Source organism: Mesocricetus auratus, unplaced genomic scaffold (assembly GCF_017639785.1).
Source record: "Mesocricetus auratus isolate SY011 unplaced genomic scaffold, BCM_Maur_2.0 Super-Scaffold_100015, whole genome shotgun sequence".
NCBI classification, from domain to species: Eukaryota; Metazoa; Chordata; class Mammalia; order Rodentia; family Cricetidae; genus Mesocricetus; species Mesocricetus auratus.
The window spans coordinates 23930311-23957678 of NW_024429198.1; the positions used below are offsets into that span (position 1 = coordinate 23930311).

At 40.6% G+C, this 27368-nt stretch overlaps 1 protein-coding gene across 5 annotated transcripts in view; it reads left to right on the top strand.

The window, feature by feature from the left end:
• The window catches only part of Ctnnd2 (catenin delta 2), an 814201-nt gene that overhangs the window by 461101 nt on the left and 325732 nt on the right, over window positions 1-27368 (top strand). For all 5 annotated transcript variants that reach the window (XM_040757687.1, XM_040757684.1, XM_040757683.1 and 2 more), the window contains one exon: window positions 17582-17776. In XM_040757687.1, the coding sequence (XP_040613621.1) occupies window positions 17582-17776 (195 nt within the window). The remainder of the gene's footprint in view (window positions 1-17581; window positions 17777-27368) is intronic.

The window sequence follows — 27368 nt, forward strand, 5'->3', positions numbered from 1 at the left end:
CTCCCAGCATAGTGGAGGTTGACCTGGAAGTCACTGTGTAGCCCAGGATGGCTCTGAACATACAGCAATTACTCTGCTCTGCCTCAGTCTTCACCTCCAAAGGGCTGGGATTACAGTCATGATCCACCATTCTCAGTTTTTCAAGAAAACTGCTCTGATTTCAGTTTTAGTGCCAGTGTAGAATGAGACAGAGTTGTAATGGGAAAATCCAAAAGGGACCAATTAGTGGGATCTCATGTGTGCCTAGTATGCTCCTTAAGGAAACCATCCCAGAGTCTTGACTGTAAATGAGGAACTAGTTTGAAATGTAATGTAGCTGGAACTAGCGAGGCATCATTATGTGTATGTGGTAATGGACAGGGGACAAAGGACCAGCACATCAGTATCTGTTCATTAAAGATGAGCAAGGGACAAGAAACGTCTTGGGAAGCTGTCTTTTGGGGGTTGCAGTTGGAGCCAGCTGGGCATCCCACAGTTCTTATCTGAGAGGGGGAGTGTATACCAAGAAGGGCTAGGTAAGGGAGTTAAGAGACAAGATGGAGACACAGGAATATTGTCAAGAGGGCCATTCAGTCCATACTGAACACGGAACTCTGAACGCCCAGAGTTTATCTTTAACAATCTTAAGTACCCAACCAAAAGTGGAGACAATGGCAGAATACTATTATCATATATAAGGGATAAACAGACTTACTTCCCTTAATCCTCCTGATATTTGGTAGCCACACCTGCCATCCAGCCTTGAGGGTCAAGAGAAAACACACCTGAGCCCAAGTCTGTTGTTGTTTAGATAAAGACATAACTACCAAGGCAGAAACATCCTGCAGCAGCCAAACTATAGACTTATAGGTATAAGGACTGTTTTGGACTCTCTGACCTTTAGTCAAAATGGACTGGAGCCATCTTTATAGGCCCCAACAAAATGTCAGGGGAGTGACCAGAGAGGACAATACAGAAAAAGAGGAAGTGGATCCCAACCTAAATGGCCTGTGATGTTATCCACTCTGCAGATGGTGGGCAAGACCCTCTTTGCCTGTTGGTAACTGGTCTGGGAGTTCTGTATGAGATGGGTCAAGAATAATGGCCAAGTGAACAGAAAGAACTTGAAATTTTTCTTTCTACCTGGACCAAAGCATTACAACAATCTCCTGCTTCTTTCAAAGGGGTAAAACTCAGTGCTGATCACTTAAAAAAACAATAGAGTAAGGAAGCACTCCCAATGATATAACTTGACTTTGACATTTTTCTCTTGACAATCTTGTTAACATAATTTTCTATACATTGAGTTCAGTGTATTTATCATAATGAATGACCACATTAAATATGGATGAGGAAAAATTGTATTGAAAAACACATTGGCCAGGCATTGGTGGCACATCCCTTTAATCCCAGCACTCAGGAGTCAGAGGCAGGCAGATCTCTGTGAGTTCCAGGCCAGCCTGGTCTACAGAGCGAGTGCTAGGATAGGCTCCAAAGCTACACAGAGAAACCCTGTCTCAAACCCCCCCCAAAAAAAAGAAGAAGAAGAAAAGAAAAAACATCATACTATAAAACATTTGCCTTGCATCACTTAGTGTGCCTCACTCTGAAACGTGGGTATCCTGTGATATCCAACAACTGATCAAGGTGGTGTGATTTTTACCTCCATCCCTCAGAGCTGAATGCTGAAGTTCAGAAATGATGTATTCTTTGGCCAAATCTGCAGATGACAAGAATGTCACTTGGACAATTTTTATTAGAGTCTTTATAGTCAAAGCTAGACATAACCCATGAGTAGAGAACATAATTATTATGTCACTAAAGAAAATAGTAAGGACATAGATATTTTTTCCTACGAGTGTAAGATTTTAGCGTATGTAAATCTCTGGTGATTTTGAAGGAAGCAAAAGCCTCTCAAGAATGTTTCAACATCCTATTGCGTATGATTTCACTTGTACCAATCTTTGTTTCTTTTTGTGAAGAAAATAGCATGATCTTTCATTTTCTGAGTTTAGAGCCAAATTAATCCTGTTAGAAATACAAATACGAGTTGTAAATATGTATTGAAGTTGTCAAGTTTCAGAAGCTTACTTTGAGATAGTAATAACACATGAAATGTAAATTCTTAGCCAGTGATTTCCATGGGAATTGCCCTTACATGGAGAGTTATTTAGTCAAGGCATGATCATCTTATTCTCCAGCCAAATGGACCTAAATCATCCTGGTTGGAGTCGATAAAGTACTGTAAACTCTGAGATTTAATAATTTGGAGATATTGTTCAGTCCCTGAGTTACTGAGGCTCCTAGGTCTCACTCTCCTAATAAACAAAAGTTAAAGTGCTGATCAAAGACCCTTTAGGGTCTGCTGTGCCCCACTCCTTTCCTGGAGGAGATGGTGCAAAATTGAAGGGCATGGTCACTGGGTAAGGTCATTGGGAACATGTTTAACACTCAGCTCCTGGAATTCTGTCTAGAAGCAATGAGATGCCTAGCTCTTACTCTTTACATTTCTCTCCCTGGAGCTCATGGTTTGGAAAAGAGTAGGATGAGTTTCATGAACATCTACTCACTCATGCACTAGACATCAATGAAAATTAGACCTTAAGAAAAACCCCTGTTCAGATTTACATTTTCTCCTTATTATTTGATCAGCCTGAGGACTTACTGAATACCTTCACTTGGTTAAAGAGACATCCTTTCAGCTGTATCATCAGCAGATCTCTTAGCAAAGACTCCCTGGGCAGCTCTGCAAGCCAACAGACACCTGTATCTCCCTTGGCCAAGTCCCTCATCCAACTGCCCTAGGGTTTTTGTGCTGGAAAACCGTTTTTCCTGGAACATTTGAATCTGCGAAGAATGTATCTCTACTATGTGGTGGGTACACTCCACCTGTTTGAGGAGTGTAGACCATTTACCACATCTTGACTTTCTCTTTCAAAAACACAGGAATCCTACTCTACAGTAGGCGATCATAGTCGTGGTGTCTCATTAGAGGCTCTTATCATTGCTCCCTTACCTCCAGGAAGGCAGACACTTGGCTCCAGTATGCTGTCCTTCCTGTGTGAAAGTTAGCCCTGTCTAAGTCTCTGTCTGCCTAGCAGGCCAGAATTCACAGAGGGATCAAATCCTCCATAGCTGCAAGTTAAGTGTATGCCGCGTATGGATAGCACTTTCCTGGCTATCTAATTTCTATCCAATCAATGTCCAGGTAAAGCAGTAGTGGGGAGAATGCTGCTTGCAGCATCCTCTTCCAGAAAGCACACAGCTACATCTTGAAACTGAGTTCACATTGCGAGAAGGCCTCAGAGGCCTTGCTCATTTCTCTTTATTGACTCACCGGTAATAGTACCTCCCCTCCTATCCTTCCTGCCTTATACCAACCCTGCCAATGAAAATGCAGTAAACAGATTGACTTGTTTGGGAAAGGGAAGTTGTATCTTCATATTGAATTCCTATAATACAAGTAGTTATGTGTATTGTATTTAAATTACCTGAGGAAAATCTAAACTAAAAACTTAATTGAAATCACAAGGAGTGGTTCAATCACACATTTGTCATCCTGTTTCTCACATACCATCCCCAAATTCAGATGTAGATATACAACGGGAATGAAGTCACAAGAGAGACAGAGCATAGACTCCAGCATCACCAATAAGTCAGTGAAGAGTTTTATAAACACTGGAAGTTAAGAGTTAAGAGTCAAGCTGGGGCTTCTGAAGAATCTGAGACTAGAGTTAAAGATGTGGGGGAGAAAGGGAACGTTAATGTTTGCCATGATCAGTCCTAAATTGGTATCCGTCTTTCCCTCTGTCCTCTCTCTTACCAGAATGGCTAAGGCTTAGTCCAAGAAAAACACGTGAATATTATCTTGAATAATAGCATAAACGGTGTTGGACTCCTGATTCAGATGGCATCTTGAGTGAAGTTCAACTCACATAGGCAAACACAGGGTTGGGAGAAAGGAGGAGGATGCTGCTTACCGCCCAGTCATTAGGAAGGAAGGTGGTCATCACACATGACCCTTTCTCATTACCATAAATTCACATTTGGAAACCACATGTAGTAGGAAACACTTCTACTCACACTGTGGAAAGAAGCTGCTGCAGGGTTTTTCTTCCTCAAATACAATAAATTAACAAGGATTACAGAGGAATGAGAAAGAATTATTGGCTTGAAAAAGAGAGATTAAAATAGAAAAATAAATTATCTCATAGAAGAAACAGATAATTTAAGGGATGTAAGAGATTAAAAGAAATAAGCAAAAACTTTAGGTCTGGTATTGAAGAGGATTTAGGAAGATCTTGAATTCATTAAATAAAAAGTGAATAGGATACGTAGAAAGAACAAATAACATGAAAATCCTTCTAGGCTGCAAAAATGTAACTTATAAAACTGAAAACAAATGATAAAAACGACTGGGAAATAGGTAAGGAAATAACTCAAAAGGTAGAGAATAAAGGGACAGAATCTAAGAATGGAAGAAGAGCCAAGACAACTTCAGGAGATATAATGTATGACTGGGGGGGGGAGTCTCAGAGAAGGTAAATTATCAAAGTCATAAGGTAAATTTCCTCAGGGCTCGTACCTTAGCTAGAAACACCTTGTGCCAGCAATTGAAAGCGTTCCTTATTCCGCATCATGAAAATTCAAAGCACCAAGATGAAAAAGACCCCAGTGTCTCTGGAGAGAAATAAAAGACTCTGCCTGACTAAGTAGTCACAGCTTTGGACAGCAGAGAACAAGAGGTGCTGCCTGAGGAGCTGAGGGAGTCATTCCCAGCCCCAAATCTACACACAGCCTGTTTTCCACTGTAAAGGAAACATCAGTCATGCTCTAACATGCAGCTCCCCAGAAAGTCCATCCTCTAGGCACACTGTCCTAGAAAAGCTACCATATTTGAAAACTGTATCCTAGCTAAATAAAAGCCTGAAATGGGAGGGAGCAGTACCCTGAAATAAAACAGACTGACTAGCAGAGCAATGAAGAGAAGTACAAAACAAGGCCCCAGGCAGCAGGTTAGGAAGCCAGAGAAGGAAGAGTAAACCCAAATTCCAGAGGATCTGTGTAATGTCAGTATCTAAGGACAGAAAACGTGAAACAGCAACCAGCTTCACTGCAGATGGGGAAGAAAGAGTTGTTACACTCTGTAGAGCTCTGTAAATCCAGAAGGCAGCAGTTGAGAGATTTAACACATAGACAGATGTGTGAGCATATAAGTTCCACCCCTTCTAAGCTCTGTCATGTTGTGCCATTTCACTGAAGCCAATGGAATTTATAGAGCACGACTCTCATGCCTGACACTCTTCTCAGGGCTGGGGGCTCACTGGTGAGCAGCAGAGGTCAAAGCCCTGATGTTCTATCAGGAGTCAGATGAGAGCAACCATGGATAGAGACTAGGAAATGCAGAGGTCAGAGACAGAGCATCTAGGGACACACCATCATTGGGACATCTGATGCAAAGGAGTGTGTGGTAAAATCATGCACTGCTCACTGGGATGTAAAATGGGTTTTCTCAAGCTGTTGTCTTGCTCTGCAGTATTGGGAGAAGAACAACTGCAGTCTTTAAGACATCCTGAAATTGCATTGTCCCTTGTTTAGCATGTCCACAGATGTTACAGGCTTCATAATCATGTCTTGTTTCCAAGGATGTCATAATGTCTAGCTCTTCTGGGCATTCAAATATGCACAGGTTGGGACCCAGGACATAGGATAATCTTACTGGAAAGACAGTTAGAACAAACTTGTCTAACACAGCTTGATGAGAGAAGGGATCTGGTTGAAGGAAACCTGAGAGACAGACATATGGGGGTGGGTCAAGGAAGGGTTGTCAAAAGGGGCGATTTTCAAGGTGCATTGTGTCACACATACATAAGAGATGGGTTTACATATTTCCACACTCATGCGAATGAGTGAGCAGCTGATTCATGAGTCTCAGGCACAATGTTTTGACTATTAGTTCATTTTCTGTTGCCATCACAACATCTGACTACAAAGAAAAGTAATTTAGGTCAAGGTTTTAAAGGTTGACAGACCATGAAGGCTTGCATCATCAATTTGGCCTCTGTTGGGAGTCCCTGAGGTTATGTCACAATATGACAAGTGATCTCAGAAGGATAGAATATGGGAGAAAAGTTACATGGTGACACAGGAAGCAAGAGATTTGGAAGCCATGCTTTTTGTTTGTTTTGTTTTGATTTTAGAAACCCTTGGACTCAGCATCTAACCCAGGTTCCACAAGAACTACAACAGTCATGTCCACAGGCAGCATTTTCTGTGACTAACTTGTCTTACATCTCAATTAGTACCTTCATCTTATAGTCCCACCATTGCCATCAGCACATACCCCCTTCTAGGACCAAGCCTCCAACATGTGACCCTTGGAGAAACTCTGTAAGCAAACCATAACAGAGTCACATTACATTTTCTTTTTTAAAGCAAGGGCCAAGTTTTATTTCTGAAATAATAAATTCTCCAAATATCCAAATAAGAGTCTTTGCATTACTCCAAGGGTGCCCAAGAGAATGTGAATGAATTCTGACAGCATCAGACACTGGAGGCAGAGTGAGGGTATGCAAGGAAATTAAAGAGGAATCAATTAAAAAGGGACTGCTTTTGGGAACAGAAAAATGAACCAAATGCCAGGCAGTTCCCTCATCCTTTGAGAAATAGGCCTCATGGTGAATGAGCCCTATAGTTTGATGGTACCAAAAGTGTTTCTTCAGGGCTGCAGAGAGATGGCTAGTATACCAAGCACCTGCTAGGAAATGCTTTCCTGTACAATCTATAATGGCAAAAAGAAACCATGGCATGTGAACAGAAAGACTCAGAAACAGGAATCTGTGTGTAGCTGGGACACAGGACTGGGGCTGTGGGGTAAGTCAGTTGACATTAGAGTTGTTGGTGAGTTTATCCCTAGCTTCAGAGTCTTTTAACTTTAATGCTTAAGTTAATGGGGTGTCAAGGAAAAAATAGAATAAGCACACATATTCCCTGCAGATTAAGTCAAGTGGAAGTATCTAAAAATCTCTATGGGATACTCCCAGTATATGGGTCATTATTCATTCACCGTGGAAGCACTGGCTTTGACACCAAGAAGAAAAGGGCAACAAATGTACACAGTGCTCATTTGGGCTCCTAAAAGACAGCTAATGGAAACTCTGTACGTCCAGAAAATCATTATATCATGTTTTGTCCAATAGATGTCAAATCTACAAATGTGTTGGCTGCCTATGGTAAGAAAACTAGTGAGTGAAATTGTTGTAGTTGATAAATAACCAGAAGCCATGGTTATATTCACCAAAATGTGAATACAAAGGGATACCAGATTGTGTTAGTTAGAATTCATGTTACTATCGCTATAATACCTAAATTGGAGAAAGAAAGAAAGAAAGAAAGAAAGAAAGAAAGAAAGAAAGAAAGAAAGAAAGAAAGGAAGGAAGGAAGGAAGGAAGGAAGGAAGGAAGGAAGGAAGGAAACCTCAAGAGTGAAAGGTTTTTTTAGCTCCCAGTATCTGAGATTTCTTCACATCATATCAGGGGAAGCATGACAAAGTGGCTCACCTCACACCAGGCAGAAAGCAGGTGATGAGGTACTAGGAAGGAACCAGGGCAAGATGTCACCCCCAAGGAAGCATCCCAGTGGCATACTTCCTCAACTCTGTCTCACCGTCCACTGTCTCACCGTCCACAGTTCATCCTCCCAAGCTTCTATAGAAATCTTAAATCTTAAACTGAATTAAACCCTCCATTAGGTCAAAGTCCCCATGATCTGCTGTTTCTGGAACCACCCCATAGGAATAGCCAGAGGTATGTTTCACTCATCACCTGGGTGTTTCTCAATCCAATCAAAACGGTACCCAAAATTAACCATCATACAGGTCCTGTCTAGCCTGAGCAAAACAATAGATATCAACAAAAATCAACAGAAGAAAGGTGACTCTGAAGGATATTTTTCTGTAGGGAAGGGATGCCTGTCCCGTCACCACTGAGCTTTGTGGCTCTCTAGAAAGCACTTCTGTCTTTCTTGGGCCTCTGTTGTGGGATGTATGGATACTTATAAAGCAAGCCATGAATATTGTAGGCTCATCAGCCAACTGAGCTGCCACAGAGTAACCCTGGGAAATAATCTTATAAAAGCAGACAGTGCCTGTTCCATGTTATTTCCTATGTAGTACTTTGAGGACCTTTCATGAACCCACAGCAAAGGGAATCTAAAGAAAACATTCAACAATTTGAGTAAGGAACAGGTTTGAGAATGCCATTCCAGTTTCTGCTTAGTGTGTAAATATCTTCAAAGAGACTCTCCAGCTGTGATTTCTGCCTGCTATTCCTCCTGGATGGCCCTGAGGTCAAGGCAGTGGGTTACTAGAGAGGTGGAGTCAATGCTGAACCTCAAACGAAAGTTTCTGATTCCAACCTTAGCCGTCTGTGTGTAGACGAACAGCATGGTATAGGAAGGTAAAAACCCCCTACAAAAGAAAGAAGCATACATTCCAACAGTTAGTATAAAAAACTGAAGTCATTATTCCTTCTTCTTAGGATGAAACATGCATATAAATGCTCACCATACACATACTACACATATACTCATTCATTCAAATTTTAAACTCATCTGGTTAGACACAGGAAACCTCATAGCTTTCTCTAGTTGTTCCATGTTGATGTGTTTATCTATTTGAGTTGCTATAACAGAATACCACAAATGTCATCATTTTTACACAACGGGAATTTGCATGTCACAATTCTGAAGGCTAAATGATCTAAGACCAGGGTGGTAGTAGATTTGATGTGTAGCACATTTTCTGGTTCATTGAGGGGGCCCCGAGAGATTCTAGGGTGTATTTTACAGGGGCCAGAAATGTCAGGAATGATGGCTCTGTATCATCCCTGCTTAGCACCTTGAATTTACATGCAACTTCAGAATTTGTGGAAGATACAAGCATGCTACCAATTCAATTAACTTGTTACTGCCCTATACTGGCAGTAGCCCCCACTCTGGTAGACAATGCACAGTAACATTTACTCCCTTTTGGAACTTTTTATCCTAGATAAGTGTCACTCATATCATAGGATACTCTTCTCTAATGACTGATAGGTCATCATTATCATTTATGAATAGAGAAATCTGAACAAATGGATAGGAGCATTTTGGCTAGACATGGGTGCTTTTATGTATGTTAGGAAGAAGTTAGTGTTTCAACAAGGGCAACTGGCATTCAAATGACAATGATATGTACCTAATCCAGAAATTAATTAAACTTTAAAATATACATGCTCAGAAACACATACTAGAACTTTTAGAAAAAGATAAAAACAAAAGCTAAAGCCTCCTGGAACTGCATATTTCGCAGTATAATTCCTGTCATCTAAAAGTTTTTTATATACCAAATTCTACATAAGTGAAATTATCAAAATTAATAAGACATCATTACATGAAAAGATTATAAAGTATAAACATACAGAATAAGCTGGGCGGTGGTGGCGCACACCTTTAATCCCAGCACTCGGGAGGCAGAGGCAGGCAGATCTCTGTGAGTTTGAGACCAGCCTGGTCTACAAGAGCTAGTTCCAGGACAGCCTCCAAAGGCACAAAGAAGGCTTATCTTGAAAAACAAAGCAAAAAAGTGTAAACATACAGAATAATGAAATCTATAAGATCTATATCTGGTACTTTCTCTTTGTAAATTGTGTTATAAGTTAATGTGTCTTTTGCTTATAGATACCACAAAGCCGTCTCTCTCCTAGTCAAACCACTACAGAAACACTGTAGAGAAAATGCACTACACTTGCATGTTTTTGAAGCTCATTATCTAATTCTTAAAGGAAGTTTGTACAGCCTATGTATGATATATTGAAAGCAATCTAACTAAAGGCTTTTGTTAAGATAGAGAATGTAAACAATCCCTAGTCGTGCATTTTAAAAATTGCATCCCAGTGTGGTTTTTGCAGACCTTTAATTCCAGCACTTGGGAAGCAGAGGTAGGTGTATTTCTGTGAGTTCAAGTCCAGTCTGCTCTCAGTAGTAAGTTTCAGGCCTGCCAGGGGCTACACAGTGAAACCTTGTCTCAAAATCTCAAAAAGCAAACTATCAAATTGTAACTTATGAAAACACCTGTCTCCTGATTTCCCCTCATGTTGAGCCAACCTCTTCTTTCTACTCTGAGACTTGCCTTTCTGGCCTGGGAAAGAGGCCACAGAACCCAAATGGGAGACAGCCCTCTTCCCCTGGGATTTTGAATAACTAAAGAAACTTGCCTTGAAGTATCAGCCTGCCATGCTGCTTAGATAAGAAGATGTACTGGGGCTACCTTGTTCTGGATACTCTCCATGGTAACACCCAGGATTGTCTATAATAAAGAGGCCTGGACTTAACAGTGCAGATACAGTATTCAAGAATGAGTTATTCCAAAACAGCAATTGAAAAATAAAATGAGATTCACTGAGTTTTATCCCCCTTGTTGATAAAGATGAGTTTGTGTGTATGGGACTGACCAGTAAAAACTCTGAGAAGTGACTAATTAATAAGGTGCCAAATCATAGATTGCTTTTATCAGTAGTTAACTAGGAAAATAAGAAGGAAGTAGTGAGCCAAACTTGTGGTCCATTCCAGCCATGAAAGAAATCTATTTGAAGCAAATTATAATAGCTGCAAAACTCCTCCCAGGTAAAAATTAAGTTTTATATGCTAAGCTTCTTTGCTTGCAGATGTCCAAACATTTTAATTACAAGTTTTAATATAATTATGTTGTTCTATATAAAGTATAGTAATTCCATTCTCCCTGACCTTGCCAGGAAAGGTCAGTGGAGCTTGGGTAAAATCTTTCTGAAGACCCTTTTGCCAGGCTCAGTCTGAAGCTGTTTTGGATGGATACTGGGGAGTCCACAGGACATTCATGAGCAACGACTCTGATTACCCTAATTCTGTAGCCTGGTGCAGAGGGACATCAAAAGTTTATTTCCCCTGATATCACACATCATGCTGCTCAAAGTCTTTTATCAAAGAACTTGAGAAGGGCAGGAGGCACGGGGAGGCAAGAGTGTCTTGATGTCTATACTTTGTTACTGCCTGGCAGGTCCCAGGGTTTCCCAGCAAGAAGCTAATTGCAGCACAGCATAAGGCATGCTAGGGGCAAAAGTCCATATCCTTGTGTTGTTGCTCTCAAGGGCACTGATTACTAGCTTTCCCCCAAAGCATCAGAAACTAAATCTCCTTCCAAGAACCTCTTTACATACCCATTCCAGAATGGATATTCCTGGGAATGTTCTGACTCTCAATTTAAGGGAACTACTGAAGACAAATCCTTGAATGTACATTGAATACCCTACATCTTGCCTCAAATCTCCAGTGACCATTAAAACCAGGTCACTTTTCAGAGACAGGCAGAAAGACCTGATGGATAAATACAGCATCCCTGTTTTCTCCCTCTTACAAATGACTCTTTCAGGCTGTCTGGAGGAAGAGTCATTCTAGGAGAGAAACAAAGAAATCATCTGTGGCCCTCTGGTGTGGACCTGGCCTTATGGAACCACATAGCAGCCCCAGGATGAGTTACCACAATGAACAGAGCACGCCAAGACAGGCTGCTGGGCCCCTGCCAAAGTCCACCTGTATGGCCAGCATCCAACTACATGTGCCCTGAGTTTCTGTTGAGGCCACTCGCGTTTCTCAAAAAAAAAAAAGGAGATTAAGGTATTGATATGTCTGCCTCCAGCATTCAAGACAGGTACCCAAATTGAAATCCTCTAGTGATCAGATAGATGTTCACAGCTAGACCAAAAGCCTCTGTCTTCTCAACCAGAGGAGAAGGAGCCTCCTCCATGTGCCTGTTAAGTTGTGTGACTTCAGGTACTCAGAGATGCTGAGGAAGAAGTGGAATTTCAGTCAGAACATTCTTACACATGGTTTCCTGAGAAACACATATCAGGCGAGGAGAAAGCTGGCCTCAAGGACAGGTGCCCCAGCACCACTCTGTAACTGGTGTGTCTCCCTCATTCATGGCACCATAGACAGTCCACATATTTCACAGTGGAAAGTAATAATTCCATAATCAAACAGCCCATCTTAAGAACACAGTGCTACCAGAGATCACATTCCTTGTGTTCCCCATCACTCCTGCTTTGCAAAAGCCTGCCTTCCACCAAAGAAATAGAACAAAAGAAGCCTGTTTTCCTAAACGTTAAGGAAGGAATGCTTGGGCTTACACAGATGAAGAAATCTTTGTTTTACAGATGACTAACTCACACAGACACTGTCACTGTTGAGTGCGGACCAGTGATTATGACCACTGGAGTTTTAGTTTTACTGGAAAGTACTCAACTCACAGTTGGTGACAATATTCATTTGGGGAAGAGGGAGATGGAGTATAATAATCATAGAGAATCATGTTGGATATCTCATCAAGAAAGTGGTGGGGAAAAAACCCTGGGTTTTGTATACTGGCACTTTGTTCAACACAAAGTCTCCCTGTTTATCCAAGGCCTCCATGATAGCAGAAAAGCTGTGTGATGTATAGAATATGAAAATCTAATATTTATGAGATAGAGGAAATAGGAAAGACACTTTTCTTTCCAAAAACCATCATCATGACACAGTTTTATGTCATTACATTGAAATTATTAGGTTACAATGCAATTTTATCATCGACTACCTATGAATTAATAATTTCCCTCACAAACATTGACCTGAAATATTTTTCTTAGTCTACATGTAAAATGTATCCATATAGTTTTGCATTTATCGCACAGGAGATGCATTATCAAGTGAATTCAGTGAATTGGTGTTCATTTGCAAATAAAATTTGGTTCATGAATCTAACTCAGAAGACATGAAGATTATTCTGGAATTTTTTAAATACTAAGATTAACTTTTGAATTAGCATAGGAGTAGGAAGTAAATTTGGGAATTTCAATTTGAGTCAAAAGCCAAACCCAAGAACAGATCTGTGCTGAGAAGGAGAAGTGCTGATGGGTTCACTTTTTAGTTGTCTTTCTCATTGGTTTGTCTTTTTGAGATGACTTATTCAGGAGCCCAGGCTGACCAGAAATTCACGGCAGCAATCCTCCTGCCTCAACCTCTTTAGTGGTGGGATTTCCAGTGTCGGCCACTCTACTGGTGGGCTCACTTCCTGGGTATCCTCAGAGCTTCAGTGAAAGCCCATCAGTATATTTTCTTTTGAAATCAGTTTCATTCTAATGATTTTTTTCTCAGTTCCACAGGAATATTTGCATTTCTATCTACTTACCTGGTGTACACTTAAGGGATTATGAGAGTAACGGAAACTATTAGACTTTATATCTTTTATATCCTATCTATATATCACGTTTTCCTCTGAGTTTAATCAAGCAACACAATTTCTTTTTCTCAAGAAAAGGAAAACACTATAATTTACATTTCATAAAAGTTTCAGAGAAATTTGCATCACTTAGGATGTTTCAAAATTAAATCTCCAGGTTTGTAAAATTTGGATACTGTATGCTAGAAAACGTATTTAGTTATTTTGTTTTTTAAGCTAACCTATACTTATGCACAGGATGGCCTCATTTCTAGAGTCTAAAGTCCAGGGGCTAAAGAACATCTGTCACTATGACTCTGTCAAGGGCAGAGCACTTTTGCACATGCTCTCTTGTTTCAAACCTCCAAAATCCCAGGCTGGGCAGCGCATGTTTCTCAGTCTTATTAACACTCAAGGAAACTAGGAATGAGGTTGCTTCGGTAACTTGTCCAATTTTCCTAGAGTTGTTACAGACAGATCTGAGATAGAGTTTGTGTCTGATTTCACCTCTGCTCTCCAAAACTGAACACAGTAGAAACAGTAGAGTGTTTTTCAAAGTACTGTTTCTATTTACATCAAAGTTTTCCACATCACGGCCAGCAACCGCAGACGCCTTTCCTGTGCATCATGAGCCACAGTGTCAGACGTCCCCATAATGATAGTGCATGTGAGATTGGGATAACATACAGCATGGGATGTATGAAGTCCCGAGTTGGTTCTCCAGCTTACACAACTCTCACGGACCCTAGCATTTCCCACAGAGGACTGAACTTTCTCCTACCCACCTCCAACACCATAGTTAAGTGGTCTGAAGCCGACTGTCAGTAGCCATGAAAAGACAGCTTGGAGTTCAAAAGTAGTTCTGGTAGTAGCTGCCATGCCCCACCCAGTACTGTGTTAGCCTGAGGGTTCTCTCCTGGGGGCACCTCTGGGAGCCATGGCCTGCACAGAGCACACATGTAAGACATACTGTAGCCATTCTGTATCACTAAGTCACAATCTTGTATATCATACTCACATTCCAGATGTGAGTCTTCAAACATACTTTCAGATACATTGTACATTAAAATTGCCAGTGACTGAATTCTGTCGCCCCTGAATTTGAGGAATAGAAAGTACTGAAATTTGAATGTTAGAGTGATTACATAAATAAGTTATAAAATGTTGTATATGGACATCATTCGTGCAAGAATGTACTTCTGCAATGGCAGGAAAAACTGTCCAGGAAATTGGTCTGATTTTTTTCTTTGATCCATCATGTTTTCATTGCATTTTGCTACTTTTCAGCTCTGAGCTCCCAAGGGTGGTTAAGGTCAAGTTCCCAGAATTGTTTGCTACCAACATAATTGGTAAGGGCACTTGGCCTTGGCATTGGTGACATTTTAGACCAAGTCAAAAAATTTCCCAGCATGTTTCTTCTTATAATAGCATGGTCCAAGTTCCTGGGAAAGATATAAGTGCTCATGAGTGATGCTTAGCATCTTTTGTGGTGCTTAGAACTTAACTGTCAAGTAGATCATGATGGCAAAAGGAAATTTTTTACCAAGGAATAGTACATTTTGTTTGAGTCAGAAGATATATAAAGCATCTAGGGAGATTTTGATGTATATTCCCAGAAATGGTTTTCAGTAAAACTTTTCCTTCATATTGGCCATGACCAGATAGATATTTTTATGTATCTAATGATCCTATTTTCCCCTGAATAAGGCCAGTAATTTTTTTTTACATTTTTAACTCCTAGACCTCTCATCTGGTCCACAGTCCTTTTTGTTCATCTAGATAATAACTGTGTCCACCCACAAGGTCTTTAAAGCTGACCACAGTGGTTAAAAAAAGAGTATAAACAATAGTCTTTTGAGAAAGATTTTCCCATGTTCTATATACAACTTAAATAGGGAATTTTTTTTTACACAACTGTTCTCATAGGAAAACACTATGAGCTATTAATATTCTAGTATTTGATAATGCCATTCTTTAAAGCCCCTTGGGTTCATGTAATGCTTTTAGTATGTGCAGTAGTATAGAGGCAGCCTCTTGTTCTAAAGAAAACAGAATCTCCCTCTCCCAACAACCATCAATTGCCAACACCCCTCAGTCAGAGACAAGACTTTTGGAACACCTCCCTACTCCATGCTTGGAATTTTGTCTGACTTCCTCTTGTGTAGGTGTTGGACATGCTGTCACAGGTATTGTGTGTTCATAGGTGCAGCTGGACTGTTGATTCTGGAAATTACTGTTTCACTGTAGTCATCTACTACTTCTGGCACCTGTAGTCTTTCTGCGCCCTCTTCAATAATGATCCCTGAGACTTGGGAGGAAAGAGTATGTTAGAGACAGCTCATTTAGAATTGAGCACACCATAGTTTCTTACTGTCTTCACATTGACCATTTTCGGGTCTCTGCGTTAATTAATGACAATATTTGTAACAATATCACCCTACTGAAATTATTATTGTCACAAAAATTAGGCTTCATACTAAGATACTGACTCCTCGCCTAGCACTAGATTTTAATTTATGAATGGTACTAATAAATTTTAAGAAATATTTGCAAACATGTCCCAAAGTCACCACCAAAGTTTAGTAGCAAGGCTATTTGACCATCACTGGGTGGGATTTCTTTCTTTGAGACACAGAGCAAAGAAATGATGATGTGAGTCCAGAGTCGTGCTTAGCTTTAGTCGACCATGTAATGTCAGAATGAAAATAATGTTTATTTTCTAGACTTGAGGGATCTTAGCAACATAATCCGAGCCTGGAGGAGGAAGAGTTGACAGCAGGAACTCAAAGCACACTGCACTCAAATATATTCCTGGCAAATCTAAACTTGAGATTTAGTGGGGTGCTGACATTTGGAAAATCAGATGCAGTGCACCTAATTATGCAAAACAGTTATCTCCAATCTATCATTCATCACACTTCTGTCCAAAACTGAGATTATTTAATTATCAACAAAGAGAAGGAGCTCACCTGCCCTGATCTTTCCCTTTCTGTGAGCACCTAGTGCTATTATTTTTATTCATTTATTTATTTGATATAAAATATAATGACATCATATCTCCCTTTCCTTTCTTCCCTCCAATCCTTCCAATGCAGCTTCTTTAACCCCTCTTTTTTTTTTTTTTTTTTTTCTTTACGAGACAAGGTTTCTCTGTATTGTTTTGGAGGCTATCGGTCCAGCCCAGCCTCGAACTCACAGAGATCCGCCTGCCTCTGCCTCCCGAGTGCTGGGATTAAAGGCGTGCGCCACCACCGCCCGGCTTCTTTACCCCCTCTTAAAGAGCTCCAAACTCAGGGTATGGGTGTCAGGGGCTGGGGGTAAACATTCATTCCTGTAACAGACTGCAGTCCCCCTTGGTTCTAATGAGCATTCTCTGCTCACCGTACATATCTAGCACTTCTCCATGTTGCCCCAAATCCATGCCATGATGCCATTGCCCTGACGTCTCTCCTCTTGACATTAGCTCTAAACCAGTTTCTCATTTCCTGTCATTTAGTGCAACCAATGCCAAAGTATTTCCTGCTGTAGTAGGCTCCCTTCCTCAGGACTTCCTCATGGCTCTCTGCTTTGGAGCTTTGCTCCACAGTAGCACCTTTCCCAGGATGTAAGGAATGTTGTGAATAAGGCTTCACAATTTCTAGAAAGCCAAAACACTCATGACCATCAAGTGTAAATAAGCCAGTTAGTGTGAGCATTTGGATTGTGCAGAGGGAGGCAGACTAAATGCAAATGCTTCCCTTTGGTTAGCCAGAGGGAAGGGAAACAGGATGCAGACACCTTGCCCTTAAACATCTGCTTGTCTCAGGGGTTGGGGCCACTGTCCGTCCACTTTGTCTCATCCATTGTGCAGGGCAAAGCCTGCTGATGGCAACAATTTCTAGTTCCATTTTCAGGAGTGAAGGTCTTCAGGAAGATATCCAGAGGACCTCGCTACTGGAGCCTATTCACTTACCTCGCCATTTAGAATAATTTCTGTCATACTAAATCAAAATGGTGCAAGGACTTTTAAGATTGTCTGTCCATCTGATTCCTTGGGTGAGGAGACAGGCTACATTCATCAGGTTATGAGAAAAAATGTTCCGGTGGTCCTGTTTGGTGTGGATTTTTTTGAGAAACCCCAACATCCATCCAGTGACATCAGCTTTGGGAGCAGAACAGAGCAGCTGCATAGGGTGATAAGCTGATTAACCTGGCACATTGCTGCCTTTGGTTATTCATTGGCTTTTTTTTTTGTAGATTTCAATCATTATGCCCTTCCATTCAAATGTTCTTGGATAAAATACTGTTTGGATGTTGGCTGAGTCTTAATGTACCCATGTTCATTTATTTCAGCTGGGTCCCGAGCCTCGTACAGTAGCCAGCATGGGCACCTGGGCCCTGAACTGCGAGCCCTGCAGTCCCCAGAGCACCACATAGACCCCATCTATGAAGACCGTGTCTATCAGAAGCCCCCTATGAGAAGTCTCAGCCAGAGCCAGGGGGACCCTCTGCCGCCAGCACACACTGGCACCTTCCGCACGAGCACAGGTGTGTATTGGGGAAACATTGTGGCCTGCCTACTGGGTATGGGGCCTATGGACCTACTTGAAAGCTAAATATTTTTCTCAAATGAAAGTTGTGTGTGTGTTTGTGTGTGTGTGTGTGTGTGTGTGTCTGTGTGTCTGTGTGTGTCTCTGTGTGTGTGTGTCTGTGTGTGTGTGTGTCTGTGTCTGGGTGTCTATATGTGTGTGTGTGTGTGTGTGTGTGTGTGTCTGTGTGTTTGTGTGTGTGTCTGTGTCTGGGTGTCTGTGTGTGTATGCTTCTCTCATCAGTATTTTTGATGATGATTGAGAGTGTAACTCCAGTTTAGCTACCTAGTTATACTATGAATGATGGAAGTACAAAGGGAATTGTAAAGTTACTATATCAAGTAGAAAAACTAAAAACAAACAAACCAAAAACATGATTGATATTTTCTGTGCCTTAGGTAGTTTATATAAGTGCTCCACAAAAAGCAATCAGTACCCCTGTCATGAAATATAGATGCATTATTTTGATAAGTCAGTTTTAATGATGTAGTCTACCTTTTAGCAAGCTTGGAGATCAAAATATTTGCTAGAAATGTGACATATTTTGAAAGGTAGACTTAGAATGTGTTTCCTACACACTGATATACTAAACCATTCTGAATTGTTATTTAAATGCTGGAATTGTATAATTGCTGAAAACTCAATAAACTGTGTAGCTCTCCAGGATTAAATATATTTAGTTGTACATAACCACACAACACATGGAGAAAGACAAGTGTTTCCTATGACCTATAGACATCTATCAAATTCTCTAAGGTTATGCTTGTGTTCCTAATGACACTGACACTGATAAATACAGAAAAATTAGAGAATTGTTGAGTGGTGCATTCATTATAACACCTTATTCTCCCAAGAAGGAAGCAGAGTTGTCTTGTGGATTAGCTGCAGGTGAAGCTTACCCCTGCTGCACATGCTGAGAGCCATAGTCAAGGTTTGGGACAACTGTCACATTGGTTCAAAGCTTTGCTGGGGTCTCTGTAGCCTCAGAGCATTGCAGCTTCTAGTGACCACTGAGTACAGTGCAGTGACTTTGTTAAACAGTGTGTGATGCTGAATTACATGTTTTGGAGTCAAGGGACGATGCTGTTGTGGTTGATTACTGACATTTACATTTCAACAGTCCACAGCATTGAAAGAGGAAAGGCTCAATATACTCCTTGTGACACCATGAATGCCATTCAATGTTAATAATACACATTTAGACTTAGATAAAGAAGAACGCTGATTTATCTTTTCAGACCTTTCACTCTCAGCCTGCTGTGTCTGCCGCTGTCTGAAGTTGGGCCACTTGACTGTGGCTATCTGTGCAAATTATCAATTAAGATATTTTTATTTCCATGTATACACCTTGAGAAAAGAAGAGATGACAATCTCAGCAGTGTTGAACACCTAGTTTGAATAAAATCAGACAGCAAAAAAAGTGTATTGAGTCCCTACTATGCAGATATTTAGGATTGTGTTTTGTTAGTAAACTTCTGAAGGAGCTAAAATTAAAAAAAAAAACCTGCCATGCACTTGGCTTGTATTCCAAGCCATAGAAAATGTGCAGAGTTAAATAAAAGGAAGCTATTTCTGTGGGTTACTTTTATTACTGGGACAAAGTACTCAGCCTCCACCCCTCCAAAAAAAAAACCTTAGAAAGAGTTCATTTCAGCTTATATTTGCTGAAGGGACACAGCCTGTCATGACTGAGGAGGCAGCCATGGTGGCAGGAAGCTGGCTGATAGCATTTCCACACACAGGAAGTAGAGAACAAGAGCAGGAACAGGAAGTAAGATGAGGCTGCTATAAACCCTCAAAGTCCACCCACAGTGACACACTATCTCCAGCAAGGCTACACATCTTCAAGGTCCCACAACCTCCCAGACACCACCAACCAGGAACCAAGTGTTCAAACCCGAGAGCTTAACAATAGTATTTCTCATTCAGATCGCACGCCATTTTGTTTCCTATGGCTTAGAAAGTGTAAGCCTGTAATAGGCAGATAATGGCCTATTACAATCCAAATCCAGCTTGACACTTGTTTCAATGACAAACAAGAGCTAGGACTGATTATTAGGTGTTGAAATGGCTGGAAAAAAATTAAGAGATAAATAATGTTTTCTAATATGTGGCAGTGATATGACATTTAAATTTTAGTGTCCATGAGTAAAGCTTTGGATCGTGCCCTCACTCTTACCTTTAAGTGTCCCCTACAGCTGCTTTGGGAGTGCAGAGGCAGCCTATGATGGCTGTGACAGACATCATACAGTTCGTAGACCCTGGCCTTTTACAGAATGTTTACACACCTATTCACCAGCACCAGTAGAGAGACATCTTTAGCAAAGGAATGTTGTGCTTTTCTCCCTCCTTTGAGGGCAACCAACAGACTCCTGGAAAAGTTACAAAGGGTCTATTGCAATGACAACCCTGATAGAGACCTGTCAAGATGCAGGAGTCAGAGGTTTGACCCCTCATGCCAGCTGGCACAGGGGAACTTGACACTGTTTTGAGCAAGTGTGATGATTCACACAATGCTGTGAGCATTTCTAAAGGCACACAGAAAGAAGGAGGAGGAAGTGAAGCCACAAACCTCAAGACACATGACCCCAACCCACCGCTGCCCAGGAGGCCTTGTGCCTGCATCTGGCCTGCTTCATGCCCTCACACCTTTCTAACTGCAGAACCCACTCCATTAGAGATTGAATGTTTAAGATGATGCCTTTAATACACACACATACACACACACACACACACACACGCACACGCACACACACACACGCACGCACGCACGCACGCACACACACGCATTAGTCTTATATTGGAGGAATATAAAATAATATTAAGTTGTAGCTAGCTCTGTCTTAATTATTAAACCATTTCTATTCATCTATGTATTGCCGCGATTCTGTGGCTTACCCGTAATCTGTCATGTTACTCCTTGGGCAGCATGGTTTCTCTTCACAGAGTTCTTCTGCCTTCCTCTCCCCAGCCTGACCCTGGTCTGGTAGCCCCACTATGCTTCCTGCCTGGCTATTGGCCAATCGGTATTTTATTCATCAACCAGTAAGAGAAACATATATACAGAAGGACATCCACTATCAGTGTCCCATCACCAAGCATGAGAACTCTTCCTCTCGTTGAGGACCTATAAATGTGGGTGGTGAGATAAAAAGGAAAGACATACTGGCAAGTGACATAGCTGTCTTTATATTTACATCACATCAGTAGACAGAACAGTGCTGAAAAGAATTGAAGCCAAGGATGATGTGTCAACTGAGCAGTGAATATGGCATCATTTATGATTTTCACATAAGGGCTTAACAGCACCGGAGGTTAGAACTTAAGAACAATTAAGTTGTCAGCAGAAGATATACCTCTGTGAATCCAAAATTACAGGTTAGCAGCTTGTGACCACCATCCTAGACATTATCTATCAATACAAATGGCTAGAAAGTTCTAGAATTTATTTGTACAGCCATTCCAGTTCTAGGCTATGTTTCAGGTTTGTAGAAAAGTGAATTGGTCAAGACCAGAGCACAGCATACATTTGAAGTAGAGGTGTTTATTTTGTACAGTAAAAAATGGCCACAGCACCTGTAGACCCAGTGCCACCAGATTCCAGTCTATGCCCTTGACTTGGGTTCTCAGCTGTCTAAGAAAGCTTGCTTGAGTAGTTAACTTTGCACAGTGTTTCTTCTTTAACTTCCTATTTAGCAGGTAGATATTTGTGCACATATGGAGCATAATATGCCTTTTAATCATAAGAAAATACTTTATGTAAAAAGTCATTGAATCCTTAATGTAGTGGAGCTTCTTCACTCCGTCCTGCAACCATCCAGTTCTTACAAGCAGCTCTGTCTCCATGTTTGAGCCTCATGTGAAGCCAATTCAGGATGGGCTGTCACTACCTTCCTAGAGATGGGCAACTAGGATATCTGCTCATGTTCTCTCTGCAATCTCTCCCTGCTTCTCCATCTAACCCTATGTTAGGTTTGCTCAGCCCCTTTATGTCACCCGAGGTAATAGAGGTGACTCCATCATGGATATGTTAACATTTCCCCATTCAGCTATGCCATTCATCCTCATGTAACACAGTATCCAAAATCTTCATCCAGGCCCATTCAGTTTTCACTTGAAAGCATTTTTAGCACAGTTCTTTCGAAGTGAACAGATACTGATGAATATTTAAATAGAGCAGATAATAACTTAAGAGAAAATCATAAATATTTATCAAAATATGATATACATACATACATGTATATGAATATGTATATCATCTTGTATTTTCATTTTCTTTGAATTTTCTGAAAAATATATTATCTTTCAAAGGCTATGGGATATATTTTCTGAGCATACCCTAATACATAGTGTCCAGAAGATCAAATGGGAAGAAACAGGCAGAGAAGGGCCAGTCAACCTGGGATTTGGTCCCCTTTTTACCCATTCTGTCCTCCACTACCTCCCCTGTGAAATGAAGAGGTGGTAGTCAAGAAATGGTAGCATTCACACAGGTTGTTGCAAGCTCTAACTGATGACTTTTGACTCATCACATTTTATCTGCCGAAAAGGAAACTCTGCATGAGGATAATATTATTATTCTCTTCTTGCCTTTAGTCATGGAGACATTGCTATACAAAACTGAAAATGGGCTCAGTGTGTTTAGAACACAAGGCTATGTTATCACCCACCAGTAACTACAGCACACACTTTGTAAATGGGAAGAAATAAAAAATGTATAGCATGAAATATGCAGATAAAATTATATGGAAGTATAAGTGTGTAAGTCTGAGTATGGATTCATTTACTTCCCAGTGTGGTCCATTCATTTGTTCATAATTTTAATTTTTAGAATAAATTCTACAAAACTACTGAATTCTACTGTACATTGCTGGGTCTAGACTGATAATCAAGAGTAGCCATTCCTAAGTATTGAAAAAGATCCTACTAATTATTTTTCTGTTGATCCATAGTTTTAAGTACCTGGTTAAAAACAAAACTTCTTAAGTATTCTTAGAGCTTGATTTGGAGAGATGGTTCAGGGGTTGAGAGCAGATGCTGATCATGCAGAGGACCTAGGTTTGATTTCCAGCCCCACCTGGCAGCTTGCAGCCAGATGTAACCCAAGTTTGTAAGGAGTCAACACTTACTCTGGGTGCCAGGCATACATATGATGTATAGCTATACATGCAAACAAAATATTCAAACATAGAAAATGTCTCAAATACACAACTATGTCTAAAAAAGTGTTTGGAATTCTCTTTCCTCATAAAAAGAACAAAACTGGTCACTGCTTAAAATAAGATTTTTTCCCCATTTCTTTTTCAAACCTATGTTATATTCATCCATGATGACCATGTCTGTGGCATTCCTACATCTAATTTCACATTTGGGGGACATTTATACTCTGTTTCCAGTAAAAGCAGTAAAAACATCCTGAACATTACTCGTAAGGATCCATCAGGAGTGTAACCATGCTGAAAATACTTCTTTCAAAAGAGATAATGACAAATGAGGCTATAATACCAGGTTGTATGTATTCTTGAATAGCTATCCATTGATTATAGCCAATTTCAGATTGTGTTAAGAGAAACTTGGAAGACACTTTGAGTTCAACTTTGCTGAGAGCATGCTGAGGGCCAAAGAGTTTTTCTTCCTGAAGTTATAGACTTGAGAGCTCTTGACCCCACTATCACTGAGTGATCCTCATGCTCTGATTAGAGGCAGTATTCCTTAATTGCCTTCTTTTATATTCCTCCTGTGTTAAATTATCTAGATAATACATGTAAGTACATGTTGTATTTTCATATTTATCTGTATATACAAATATATATAGAAACATGATGAAAGGAAAAGTATCACATCAGGACCCCCAAGACTAAGTTCTCAGCATACTGGAGATTGATTTGCCCCAGAGGGACAGAGGGCAGGGAATAAGAGACCAAGATGGGAGATAGAGGATAAGGGAGAAGTGAAGGGGACAGGGAATGAAGGCAGGGGTATTTGTCTCAGAGAAGGACAAAAGATGCCTCTTAATAGTGAGGAGGCAGATGTGACACATAGGAAACTGGCAGTTTATAAAGTTACAGAGGGAAACCCTGTGTTAAAATGAGGTGTTTAGTTTTAATTGGGTGTGTTAATTACATTAGTCAAAGGAGGCTATAGATTGCTGGACTTCAATACTTTCACAATTGGATTTTGGTATTCAGCCTCAGGAAGAAGTGGTCAAATAAGGGTATAGACCTTGTTGGCTAGGTTTAGGAATGTCATCTAATGGTTTTTAGCAAGGCAGAGGGAATGGGAGAGGAGGGTAAGGCAATGCTCAACAGAGTTGAGCTAGCCCGAATCCCTTTACATAAGGCTGGAGAAATAGCTCAGCACTTAAGAACATGATTGCTCTTTCAGAGGTCCACAGTTCACGTACCAGCACTTACATAGTGGCTTGCAAACATTGTGACTCCAGTTTCTGGGTGTCTGAGGTCCTCTTCTGGCCTCTGCAGACAAAGACATCTACATGAAACACAGACATACATGGAATCAAAACACCTATATATGTAAAGAAAAAATGAAAAATATGTAAATATGTAAAATCAAGGGTTAAAAAATACAAAAAGAAAGTTGTTTTTCTTACTCTTTGTTGGATTCTACTTTATATTCCTCACAACAGTTTCTTACCATGTACTCAGATTCCTGGATCTTACTCTCCTCTTGTTTTCTCCTCTTTTCCGTAAACAATGCTTGTAGCCATCATTCATAAAGCAATGCTTGGCTTTATTAACAAGGATACAGTGTTCCTCTTTCAAATGTAGCACACAAAGCATCTCTCTGTGTTGCCTTGGCAGACGAAGGTTTTATTTGTGTAGCTTTCTGAAAACACACATAATTTCAGCAGCGAGCGGCATAGGTGTCAGTCGAAGTGTCAAGTCCACTGCAGAAGAGGCAGCTTGCTAAACCTCCCCAGAGAGGCTGGCAACACAGTTCATTGAGTTCTAGGAGCTCATGGGAAGAGAAGGGGCTGTTTGCAGAGGAGGTGAAAGGAAGGGGACAAGTTTGCGGAGCTGATGAAGTGCCAGCCCCTCCAAATGTTTGCCGGGAGGATATTAGATTTATTGGAGTTACCTGTAAGGTCAGTGGAGCTCTAGAACTCAGACTTAGTGGCAGAAATTCAGGGGAAGGTGCATTAAATGAAAGATGTCTAATACAGGAATGATAGCTGTTGATCCATGTTAATAAACAGGCTTGCTTTGTATGAGATGTACCGAGAGCTAAACAGCAAATCAGAGGGCGGTGTTGAGCCCTGACTCTTACAGTGCCTTCCCCACTGTTGTCCATGTAACCCCATAAAATAGCAGTTGTGACATTGTTATTTTTCTGAATCAAGGTTCTGTGATGTAGCCCAGAACGTCTTCCCAGTATAGATCATGGTAGGCTTGAACTCACAATCCTCCTGCCTCAGCCTTCTGTGTACTAAGGATAGAGATGTCCATCACTATACCCAGTCAGTTTCAATCTTTATAGTGCTGCTACAAATATTCATTCATTCATTCATTCAGTGTTTTCTGTGTACCAGAAATCTAAAACAAAGCTATGAACCCATGGGATAGCTCTTCAAGCATTTGCCCTAAATATAAAGAAGCCCATCATTGCATTGCTGGAGGTTATGACTTCTCACATAGTTTGTTTTCCATGATCACAGGATCTTTTCTTTACATTGACTTTGAGCTGTTGCTGCCCTCTATGTACTGATAGATACTTTATTTTCATGGCTTGGAATTCTGAATTTAGCACCATAAATTTGAATTGTGGCATTCTATCTTGAAATTTCTCAAAAACTACCTTTCTCACTGGGACCTGCACAGAGATTTAAGTATTTATCAGGGTCAAACATGTTCTGACAGGGTAGGTCAGCAGGTGATGTGCTTGCTGTCCAGCTTGAGGACCCAAGATTATTCTCCAGTATCCCATGGGAAAAAAGGTAGTTGTGGGGTTGTGTATCTGCTATCTGAACACTGGGGAGGCTGAGAAAGTAGGATCTCAGAAGCTCAGGAACCCGCCAGCCTAGCTGAATCAGTAAGCCCTATAGCCTGTGAGAGATCCGTGTAAAAAAAGCACAGTGCAAGAGTGACCGTTCCTGAAGAAAGACACTGAAGGTTGACCTCTGCCCTTCACATGTATGTGCACTGACATGTTCACCTCCCCAGATTGTATCTACATACATGCATGCATATGTACATGTAAACATATGCACACACAAACTCTCCCTCCACCCCTTCTTTCTCATGTTGATGGATGATACCTTTGAAGGGCCACTCATAAAAATCAAATCTACCAAAGTCAAAATTATTGTGACTTAATAATAAAAAATACATAACTTTTGGAAAGTTGCTCACTCATCTTATATTTTATAGCCCTCATCCTCATAGCCTAGCATCATTATATCAATGATGAGACACAGAGTCAAGATGCTTTAAAATGAAGACTATGTATTCATTCTTACCTTTTGTCTTCTGCAAATGAAAAAAGTCTGATTTTTGGAATTTTTATATGTCTTTTCTATATATCTATGTAAATTCAATTTCATACAAATAACAAATTAGTTTATATACCAATCTATGATAATGTTTCCAGTGTGATATTCAGGTATTTGATTCCAGTGACTAACCCATGTCTTTGTCTACCTTTAGTTGACATTCTAGCTCCTTGTTATTTCAAATTTACTAATTCTACATAGCAACTCACAAACATTTATCTTGGAAATTCTAATTGTGGCCTAGAAGTTTATGCTGACAGCAGTCATAACATCTGGAGTCTAACTACAGGGGCTTAAATTCATTTCCTATTAAAGACAGACCTGCAGGGGACTTCATGTCTCCACGTCTCAATTTCCCATCTGTAAAGTAAAACTGGCATGCTTCGTTTCTAACAGGTTGTTGAGGAAGTGTGAGTTGGTACAGTGGAGCACATGAAACAGCGGGAACACTCTGGTGTCCAGGGCAAGGACCTCTCCCTCCTCCACCCCAGGCCATGTACATAGTTCCTTCAGGTAGTGTTGTAGATTTCAGCGTTGATAATGGAGTGGTGCCTCCTTAGTGTAATATTTTCTCTATGGTACATATTGGATGCTTTTCCTGTGTAAAATGAAAAATTATCCCAAGAGACCATTTTGCTCCCTTCCATAACTCCCAGTAATTCATCTTGGAGAAACCAGTTGCCTTTTCTAAAACAGAAGACTGGAGCCAGGGTGCAGAGCTGACTTCTGAAGCCTAACTAGCCCTCAGTAAGCTGCATGGTCCTTACCAGGAAAAGGCCACAATAAAACTCAAATAAGAGTCAGGAGAGTTGGCACAGTGGCTAATGGCACATGTTCCTTTTGCCTAGGACCTGTCACTCACACGGCAGCTCACAACCATCTACATCTCTAATCCTTGGGGATCCAGTGTCCACTTCTGATGTATGCAGGAACCAGGCACACATGTAGCACACATACATACATGCATGCAAAACATTCATACACACAAAATAATAAAATAACTCTAAACAAAACTCCGAACCAAATGGGAGCCTAACCTTCT